The sequence below is a fragment of the Ctenopharyngodon idella genome, chromosome 19 (assembly GCF_019924925.1).
Source record: "Ctenopharyngodon idella isolate HZGC_01 chromosome 19, HZGC01, whole genome shotgun sequence".
NCBI lineage: Eukaryota > Metazoa > Chordata > Actinopteri > Cypriniformes > Xenocyprididae > Ctenopharyngodon > Ctenopharyngodon idella.
In genome coordinates, this window is record NC_067238.1 from 19,471,531 (window position 1) to 19,481,453 (window position 9,923).

At 40.9% G+C, this 9,923-nt stretch overlaps 2 protein-coding genes across 4 annotated transcripts; both read right to left on the minus strand.

Moving 5' to 3' along the window:
• Nucleotides 1–1,429: 1,429 nt before the first annotated feature.
• On the minus strand, nucleotides 1,430–5,105 carry rnf139 (ring finger protein 139). The gene is made up of 2 exons (XM_051873379.1): nucleotides 4,821–5,105; nucleotides 1,430–3,773 (listed from the first exon to the last, which is right to left on the minus strand). The coding sequence occupies exons 1-2, from the start codon at nucleotides 4,981–4,983 to the stop codon at nucleotides 1,951–1,953; spliced, it is 1,986 nt and encodes a 661-aa protein (XP_051729339.1). The 5' UTR covers nucleotides 4,984–5,105; the 3' UTR covers nucleotides 1,430–1,950.
• Nucleotides 5,106–5,907: 802 nt separating this feature from the next.
• On the minus strand, nucleotides 5,908–9,540 carry tatdn1 (TatD DNase domain containing 1). Of its 3 annotated transcripts, none has more exons than XR_007926633.1 (12): nucleotides 9,320–9,540; nucleotides 9,115–9,180; nucleotides 8,760–8,809; nucleotides 8,622–8,685; nucleotides 8,403–8,546; nucleotides 8,261–8,303; nucleotides 8,100–8,185; nucleotides 7,979–8,019; nucleotides 6,894–6,970; nucleotides 6,748–6,818; nucleotides 6,197–6,364; nucleotides 5,908–6,088 (listed from the first exon to the last, which is right to left on the minus strand). XR_007926633.1 is itself a non-coding variant. In XM_051873575.1 (12 exons), exons 1-12 carry the CDS (start codon nucleotides 9,522–9,524, stop codon nucleotides 5,983–5,985), a joined length of 1,080 nt encoding a protein of 359 aa, XP_051729535.1. In that variant the 5' UTR covers nucleotides 9,525–9,539; the 3' UTR covers nucleotides 5,908–5,982. The 3 variants fall into 3 exon arrangements, 2 of the variants coding, with proteins under 2 accessions (XP_051729535.1, XP_051729536.1); XM_051873575.1 differs by having other exon boundaries at nucleotides 6,197–6,323; nucleotides 9,320–9,539; XM_051873576.1 differs by lacking the exons at nucleotides 8,760–8,809; nucleotides 9,115–9,180; nucleotides 9,320–9,540 and having other exon boundaries at nucleotides 6,197–6,323; nucleotides 8,622–8,730.
• Between the last annotated feature and the right edge of the window lie 383 nt (nucleotides 9,541–9,923).

Below are 9,923 nucleotides of genomic sequence, written 5' to 3' on the forward strand. Positions count from 1 at the left end.
GGAGCTTAAGATAAGAACTTTATTATGATTTCATGTTGTGAGTCTTTTACGCAACTATAGAATAAAGTAATTAAAAAAACACGCTTTGGTAAATCTTAAAGGTACAGTATGCGCTCTAGCGGAGGAATATCGTAGCCGGAGCTCCTTCTCTCCGTTCGTATATGACGAGTCACGCAGGAACTGTGCTACTCCGCAGCGGTCTGAAATAGTCCGAATATAAACACTCATTATAGGCGTGGCGTAATGATTCAGGATGAGATAAAAACACGGTTTAGAAGAGAGATTCATGGTGTGCTCGCTCAGTATACATTTCTGTACAAAAGGTTACACAGTGTACCTTTAATTACGATATAAAAAATCATAATTACGACATACCAAGCAATAACTTTGACTTTTTGGAAAATATGACATACTTATGTCATAATTATGAGATAAAATGTCGAAATGATGACATACTAAATAATAATGACATTTAAAAAGTTGAAATTGAGATGAAGTCACAATCATGATGACATACCAAGTCATAACTTTCACTTTTTGACATAAAAAAAGAAAGTTATGACATACTGAGTCATAATTGAGAGAACATTATAGCATACTGTCATTATATTATTTAAATTATGAGATAAAAAAAAATCATAATTTCATCTTCATGTCAATTTGTCATAATTATGACTTTCATAAATATACATTTACAAAAGCATGATTCTTTTTCTTGTGTGGCACATATACATATATATATATATTAGAAAAGATTAGCAAAGTCATAATTACGACCTACTAAGTAATAACTTTGACTTTGCCATAATAATGACATAAAAGAAAAGTATGAGTTATAATTATGAGATAAAAAGTTGAAAGATGACATACTAAATAATAATGATATTAAAATGTTTAAATTAAGATAAGTTGAAATTATTACATACGAAATCATAATTATGGTTAAAAAGTTGAAATTTAGATAAGAAGTCATAATTATGACATACCAAGTCATAACTTTCACTTTTTGACATGAAAAAATTAAGTTGTGACATACTGAGTCATAATTGAGAAAAGTCAAAATTATAACATACTACGTCATTATTATATTATTGAAAAAAATTGAATATATGACTTTCTATTTCATTAATATATACTTTTACAAAAGCATGATTTTTTTTATGAGGCATAAATATATATATATATATATATATATATATAATTATTATTATTATTATTATTAGAAAAGTCCTAATTTCTTTTCTTTTGACTTCAGTTATATCATGTTCATTAAAGGTATTTCACAATTAACACATTGTAAATTTGCTCCATGTGCTCATACTTGGTGTCACGACTCTAAACGTTTAAATTTATCTGAATTAAATAAATGTAATGTTGAGAGAATGAAAAGAAACCTGTGAGAAAACAAACGACAAACACATTCAAAAAATATAATTAAGTGCAAAGTTCCAGATTCCATAGAACTTCAGCTTATTAATTTTATTTACAAAAGAACTAAAGCTGATTCTTTATTTACATCAGTTCTCTTGGCAAAATCAACAGTTTAGCCTGAAATCAAACACATGATGGAGTCACTGCGCTCACAACAACACCACACTTCAGAAAACACCGTTCTTGATGAAACATGGGAAAATGCGCCTGGCAGGTCAAAAAGCAACACCGCGTGATAATATCAGATACTGAGGAGGAGACATGAGAGATTAACAGCTGATTCAGCTTTCTCCAGTGGACAACTGTATCATTCTTTTATTACATGTACAATAATGTACACAATTATAAGAGAGGTCACACAAGAGACCAGTAGTGATCATATCGAGGTATACTGCCATTACAGTAGCATGTCACTCTTCATCGTTCACTCAAGAGCAGTCCATGATAAAACACAAGTGATCAGCCCTTTTATGCCAACAAAAAACAAAAACATCCCTGATCTTAAATCTCCGCGTCGGTTCAGCTGGAGTCCGTGTCGTCATCGTCGTTGTTAATGTAATCCTCCTCGACGGGCGCGGCGCCGGGCTGCGTTCCCCACTCGTCTTCGTCGTACTCGATGCTGTCGTTGTCCTCCAGGAGCTCGTTCTGAGGCTCCGCCCCTCCCACGGCCCCGCCCGCTTCAGCCCCGCCCCCGTCCTCCTCAAACTCCGCCCTCTCCTGAGCCGGCGCGGCGTAACCGTTGTTATTAGAGAAGGCGACGCGCTCGTGTCCGTCGTCCTCGATGTAGACGCGCTGGTGGCACATGGGACACGTGTCCTGGATGTACAGCCACTTGCGCAAGCAGAGCGCGTGAAAGTAATGGTGGCACGGGGTGATGCGCGCGGACGTGGCAAACTCCTGGTAGCAGATGGCGCAGACGTCCTCGATGTCCCGCAGTTGCGTGCCTTTGACCTCCGGCAGCGAGTTGATCTTCTTGACAGCCGTGCGGCGGTTGATGAACGTCTTCCAGCCGTTCTTGGCTTGCAGGTAGATGTTGAAGTACGCGTGAAGGCACATCATGCACGCACGGATCTTGCTGCCCGACTCGAACATCATCGTGTACGCGCCGTTTCCGAACATGATCACGCCAAAGACAAACTCGATGACGTTGCCGGTGGAGCGCACGTAGTAGACGTAGTCGTCCAGCTTCTCCCAGAGCACGTTGTAGAAGCCGTCGATCATGAAGAGCGCGTAGACGGTGAGCGACACCAGCACCTTCAGGCAGAGCTCCACGCAGAAGGCGGTGACGGCGAACAGCCACGTGTTGAGCTCGAATTTATGCCACAGCAGGTGACTGAGCATGACGGGAAGAGCGAACAGAACCAGCGACACCAGCAGGACGGGAACGTGTCGGCGGACCGAAGAGACGTGCGAGGCGCTGAGGGACATGAGCACCGGATCCGTCATGCCGTGGATGAAGTGCAGAATGGCCGTGAGCAGAAGGCACATGTTCCTGCTGAGGCGCACTAGGCGCTCCTCGGGTTTGAGTCCGCTTAGTCCCGTCTGCAGCGCGAGGATGAAGAACAACACAGGCGCGACAAACCCGAGCCGCTTATCCTCTTCCTCGGTGGAGCCGATGAATGCCAGGATGCTCAGTCCGAGATAATGTGCTAGCGAGGATATAACTGCGCTCATGCCGAGCACGGTTAGTGTCGAGTCGCAGCCGCTGATGATGAGGTTGCTGAACAAGTCCCAGAACACATCCCAGCCGAGCTGCAGGCCGCTCTCGGAGCGAACCACGCGCACCACGTACACTAAGATCACAGCCTGCGCAGTCATGCGCGTCAGCCAGAAGACGCGCAGGATGTCCGGGAACCGTATGCGCTTCCACGTGTCCTCCAGCAGCAGCTGCAGGCCGTAGATGCGGTACATGTGGCGCAGCAGCAGGTAGACGTAGCGGCACGAGTAGTAAAACCACTTGAGCTTCAGCAGGAGGTTCACGGCAGCGTGCGCCGCAAGAATCGCTCCTGACGCCAACGCCAGCGTCTGTCGCGTATCCGCAGGCAGTTCCGCCATCAGTCCGCACAACGGTGCCATGATGTCCACCACCACCAGGGCGGCGCACAGCGACTGCACGTTCAGCAGTGCCACATAGCCCAATCCCAGCAGCAGCTGCAGCAGCGCCAGGGCTAGCCAGAGTGTCGGGCCATTTCGCAGCGGCAGCAGCGCCTCCGCGCCGTGAGACGTGCCGTAGTAGTTGACCAGAACCGTCGCGCCGCCCAGCAGGACGGCTGTGAACAGGGTGTAGAACTTGAACAGGGACTTCTGGGAAAGCACCAGAACCACACTGGAAACCAGAATACCTGCAAAACACGGCGTGAAGAACAGAGTATGAGAATCGACGTAATGCGACAAAATCGATATTCACCAGGAAATAACGCGTCACATTTAGGGTACGTTTACACGACAATGATGTAGTAAAAATGGAAAAGTCTTTTCGCGTACAGACGACAACGCGGTCAAAACAATCCCCGTTCACAGGGATCCGCGAGAACGACTAAAAATGCTGTAATCTGCTGCCAGGCCAGTAGATGGCGATGTCACTCTGTAAAAAAACACTACACACCTATAGACTGAACACATAACACACGAGGCACCGTTTTCACAAATTTGCATTTTTGTAGTTTACACTGAGGCGATTTCGTTTTCAAACTCTTGAAATTTTAAACCTGTTTTCAAAAGTTTGCATTTTAAGGCCCCCAAAATGCTGTCGTCGTGTAAATGAATGGCCAAAACGCATAAACAGTTTTTAGTTGAAAACAGTGTCGTGTAAACGGCCCCTTACTTTTGTACAGCTACATTTTGCAAGTGAAATTCATTTATCAACAGGAATCGACACAAATTTCATGATTCGGTTGACAATATTGCAATTCGACTGAATTTTGATGAGTATTCCTTTGGATATATATCATGTACATGTCAATTTTTCTCAAGGAAATGTATCAAAAATATCGATATTTATCAAGGTATCATATCGAAGTTACAAATTCCAGTATCGTGACAACGCTACTATAAAGGAACTCTGTCAGTAGCTAAATTACTGTAATATTACTGACTAAAATGAACAGCTGATTTGTATAGATTAGGCAGTTTTTTTATGATATACTTATGTTTTGTTCTCCAAAATGTAAACTTGTTGTCGTGACTATTATATACTGTTATGACTGACTCTTGCATCATATGAATGAACGGACAGTTCTGACAGTCTCTCTCACATTATGAACAAACGGAGAAGTGTCATTCGGTTCTGTTTTCAGGCCCGGTTCATCGATTTAAGCTCATTATCTCTGACGTGAGAACAGCAACACCAGTACACCAGCATTAATGCCCGCCCGAGAGCCCGGACTCACCCAGCGCGCGGATTAACACTCTTCCGGCGGTTCCGGTCCATCCGGCACCGGGATCAGAGTATGAGTTAAATATAGCGTCGATTATAAAGATGCTCGGGACCCGCAGAGCCACATCCAGCACGGCCAGAAAGTGCTGACCCAGCCGCCCGTGAGCGGAGGCCATGGCGCTGACGCCGGTGTCTGGGGAAACCGCAGGTTTCGGTGTTGTGACTCGGTTCGATGTCACGCAGGATCTCCACCGGTCGCCATTTTGGCTCTGCTGCTGTTGCTATGTGAGGAACGCGGAAGTGACAAAGCACATGCGCACAATACGTAATACTACCATAGACTGTAAAAAATGAATACTACACTACAGAAGGCACACTCGGGGTTATTATTAATAATTAACAATACGATTTTGAATAAAAATCTATTATTTATATGATTTATATTTATTTTTAATAATTACAAAAAAAAATACACCTTAAAATATATTTTATAATTATTAATAATTTATATTTATTAATTAGACAACATTTAGAAAATATGAATACAACAATATATATATATATATATATATATATATATATATTTATTTATTAAAGATTTGTTTTTACTTAAAAAAATATACAAAATATTTTTACAATTTAAAACATTTTTAATTTATATATAATATCAAAAACAACAAAATAAAAAATGACACATTAACAGTTATTATTTTAACAATTTAGTAGTAATGTTTTTAGGTTTTTGATCTGTGCCTATGAAAATGTACCACATTAATTGCATATGGATCTCCCACGATACTCCTAATAATCATAATATATATTTTTTTTAAATGAAAAACATAATCACTACACAATTTTGTCAGTAAGTTTTTTATTTTTAAAAATGCATATGAAGTTGAATTGCATTTTGCATGATATACTGTATACTGTAGTTTGCTATTCTTGGTATTATCTAACAGGGAATCTTAAAAGATGTACTTGAAGTCATTTTTGTGCAGTTTTTCATATAATCTTTATATTTTATTTTATTTTATTTCATCTTTATTTCAATTAAAATAAATGGTTTTGATAGTTTTGGTTAACAATAATAACCATGCACACATTGTTCTCGTCACTTTTATTGTGCATCTTTTGAACAACACACACACACACACATATGAAAATAAAAGTCCCTCTCAGGATTTGCTCTTGAAGAACAGTCTCATGGTGTTGTTGTAGATGGTTTCAGTCAGGTCCAGTGGATCTTCGTCCCTCGCCGCCGCCATCACCTCCAGCACCTGTCTGATATTTACATTGACATTCAATCACAGGAAGTGCTGGTAATACAAAGTTTCAGACATCATATCAACACACGGCTCTGAACATGCATGAGCGCTCTCTGTGACATACATGATGTGGCAGGGCTCATTGCGGTCCTTCACGCAGTGTCCCGTCTCCCACTTCTTCTTCGTGGGAAATGTGCTTCGGATCATCTTCGCTCCTGCGTGGGTGTTTTTAATGCTGCACCACGGCGCGTCTGCAGAGAGAACGACCGCATGAAACTGGTGACACGAACACCTGAAGAAACACAGTCTTACCAACCAAAATCTAGAGTCTGAATTTGTTTTCTATTATCTATTATTTGTTTTAACAGATTAACTGTTTTAACTGTTTTTACAGATTAACTGTTTTAATTCATTTGATTTGAATCATCTGATCTTTCGATTTGAGGAATAAATTACAGTTTACAGCATATTCACATAGAAAACAGTTATTTTACATTGTAATAATTTCACTGTTTTTACTGTATTTTTGATCAAATAAATGCAGCCTTGATGAGACTTCTTTCAAAAACATTAAAAAATCTTACCGACCCCAAACTGTAGCTGAATTTCTAGCAAAAACAAATCAATTCTATTCATATATAGTGTTACTGTGATGTAAAATGACTCAGCCTGAACCTGTTTCGATCATCAGTCTGTCCGATGGGATTGACTTCATCACCTCCAGGTTCTCTGCTGTTTTCAAAGAGCTAAAATATAGAAATAAAATCATGTCAGCGATGAATAAATGGTGAGACAAACACCAGTCAGAGACACTGACTTACCAGCCGTTGATACCGATGTACAGATCCAGATCTATCAGAGCCGCCGCGTCCTGCTGCGTGCCGTCAAACGAGTGAACCTGAGAAACACAGCAGGACACAGAGAAAACACTGAGCTGAGGAAGAACATGGAAGAAACAGAGGAAAAGTGGAGGAAACACTGACGAAACACAAAGGAAACACGGAGTACACATTAGAAAACACGGAAGAAACAGAGGAAACAAGGAGGAAATGCTGAGGAAATGGAGAAAAAGTGGAGGAAACACAAAGGAAACAGAGAAAACACTGAGCTGAGGAAACATGGAAGAAACAGAGGAAAAGTGGAGGAAACACTGAGGAAATAGAGAAAAATTGGAGGAAACAGAGGAAACATGGAGGAAACAAAGGAAATATGGAAAAAACAAGGAGGAAACAGAAAAACACGGAGGAAATATGAAGGGAACACAGAGGAAACAAAGAAAACATGGAGGAAACATGGAGAAAATGCTGAGGAAACACGAAGGAAACAAGGAGGAAACGCTGAGGAAACACTGAAGAAACACGTAAGAAACACGTAAGAAACACAGAGGAAACACAGAAGAAATAGAGGAAACACGGAGGAAACAAAGGAAATATGGAGAAAACATTGAGGAAACACAAAAGAAAAATGGAGGAAACATTGAGGAAATATGGAGTAAACAAAGGAAACAAAGGAAATATGGAGAAAACAGAGGAAACACAAAGGAAACATGGAGGAAACATCAAAGGAAACATTGAGGAAATATGGAGAAAACATGGAGGAAACGCTGAGGAAACACGGAGGAGACATGGAGAAAACACGGAAGAAACAGAGGAAACGCTGTGGAAACATGGAGGAAACATGGAGGAAACACGGAAGGTAACATAGAAGAAACACGGAAGAAACAGAGGAAACAAGGAGGAAAAGCTGAGGAAACGCTAAGAAAACATGGAGGAAACACTAAGGAAACACGAAGGAAACATAAAGGAAACACGGAGGAAACACGGAAGAAACACAAAGGAAATATGGAGAAAACACGAAGGAAACACGGAGGGAATGTCCTGATGCCAAAAGAACAGGTCACACTCACCACTCCACCGGCACACCGATCTCTGTTCCTCTTCATGATGTCTGTGAGCGACACACACACACACAGAGTTTACTCACACACACTCAACATCACACACACTTTTCCAGAAGAGACTCCGTACCAAGGAATTGTGGGTGTGAGTTCCTGCAGTGGAGGAACATGGGTAATCGCGTCTCTTCCGCCAGATCAAACTGCCGCTCGAAGTATCTGTGAGAGCCAATCACACGTGATGAACTTCACAACATCAGCAGAAATCACAGCTGAAGCGTCTGAAACACTCACTTGAGCTGAGTTTCTCTGGGACAAAATTCCAACCTGTCAAAGTCTGTGAAGAATTAGAAGAGAAAAACCGTTAAACGGATACACAACTGATGATTATTATTCAGTGTTCATCGTCAGGAAGCAGTAAATGCTGATGGTTTACCGAGGCCACACTCTCCCACAGCGACCACCTTCTCTCTGTTCCTGACGCTCAGATCCACCAGAGACGACAGGTACTGATCCGAGCCCAGCTGATCGAACTCCCCGCAGCGGGTCGGGTGACAGCCCACCGTACTGAAGAACTCCTCTACACACACACACACACACACACACGACTACATGACTGTAAATCTGCAGTGACAGTGACGCAGTGCGGTTATACCTCGGGTCTGTGCGAGTCCGAGCGCCTCTCTGCTGTCCTCCAGGCTTCCTCCAGTGATGATGAACTGAGGAAACATCATCATCATCAACCTCATTCCTGCTCAGATATCATCTATATATGACGGTGACCTTTGCTGACCTTCTGCACGCCGACCTTCAGCGCTCTCTCGATGACCTGAGGAAAATCATCTGAGAGACACAACTCTCTATATTACACTCTGAAACCACATATTTACATTGTGAATATAAAACTGTACCGGAATATTTATGATGAATTGCATATGGATTCCTCACGATACTCTTAATAATCATGATAAAAATGACTGAAAATCAAAATCACTATAGTTTATTTTAAATCCTACAACTTAAAAACATTTCAAGTGATGTTATTATTATCTAATAATGAATTTGACATTCCAATATATTAATAAGTCAATCAATCTACCGATATTCTCAATTTTTTAATAGTATATGAGTTTTCATGTTGTCATTACCTTCATGTTTCTGAGTTCCTCTATAGATTCCTCTGAACATCGGGTCTGTTAGATTGATGCCAATATCTACACACAGATCATATTTCTTTATGAACTCAGACATCAGTGACAGTGTCATAAACTTCATGTTTCAGCACTTCAGATTCAGTCCTTCTGCTGAAAGATCATTCCTCAAACGATCAGACACATAATAATAATCTCTCACCTATAAATCTGAAGTTGGTCATTGTGATTTTTGCAGAAGTAGAGAAATAAAACCTGCACGCGCTTCTCAATGCGCCCATAAACACAACAAACACGTGGTAGAGTGGGCGGGGCTTCGCGGACCGGAAGGATCTCGATGGTCTAAATAATAATAATAATAATAATTCTAGGCTGAGTTTGAACGGCATTATAGCGTACCGCTTCATGTGGGAGAAACAAGTATTGTGCCATTCTTCTAAATTCAGTCAGTTGTGTACGTCACATATACCAAAGTCACGTGCATCTGTTACTTTCCTCAGCGCTGATCAGGATGGACCAATCACAGTGATTTGCGTGAGGAGCGAAAGATTTCAAATTTATAGAGAAAACTGCGGTAGATTTACATTTATGTCAGACTGGAATATATATTCCAACCTCAAATATGATTTTCCCACATCCTAAACTGTGTATAAAAGACCTAATTGAATTAATGCGCATAATATTATTTTAAAAATATTTAGTTTATATTATGTTACATCATCGCACTCTTTTCTAGCAGGTATTTATTTTTATTCACTTATTTTAATCAAATGTATTTATTTATTTGTTTATTTTACACTGCCTAC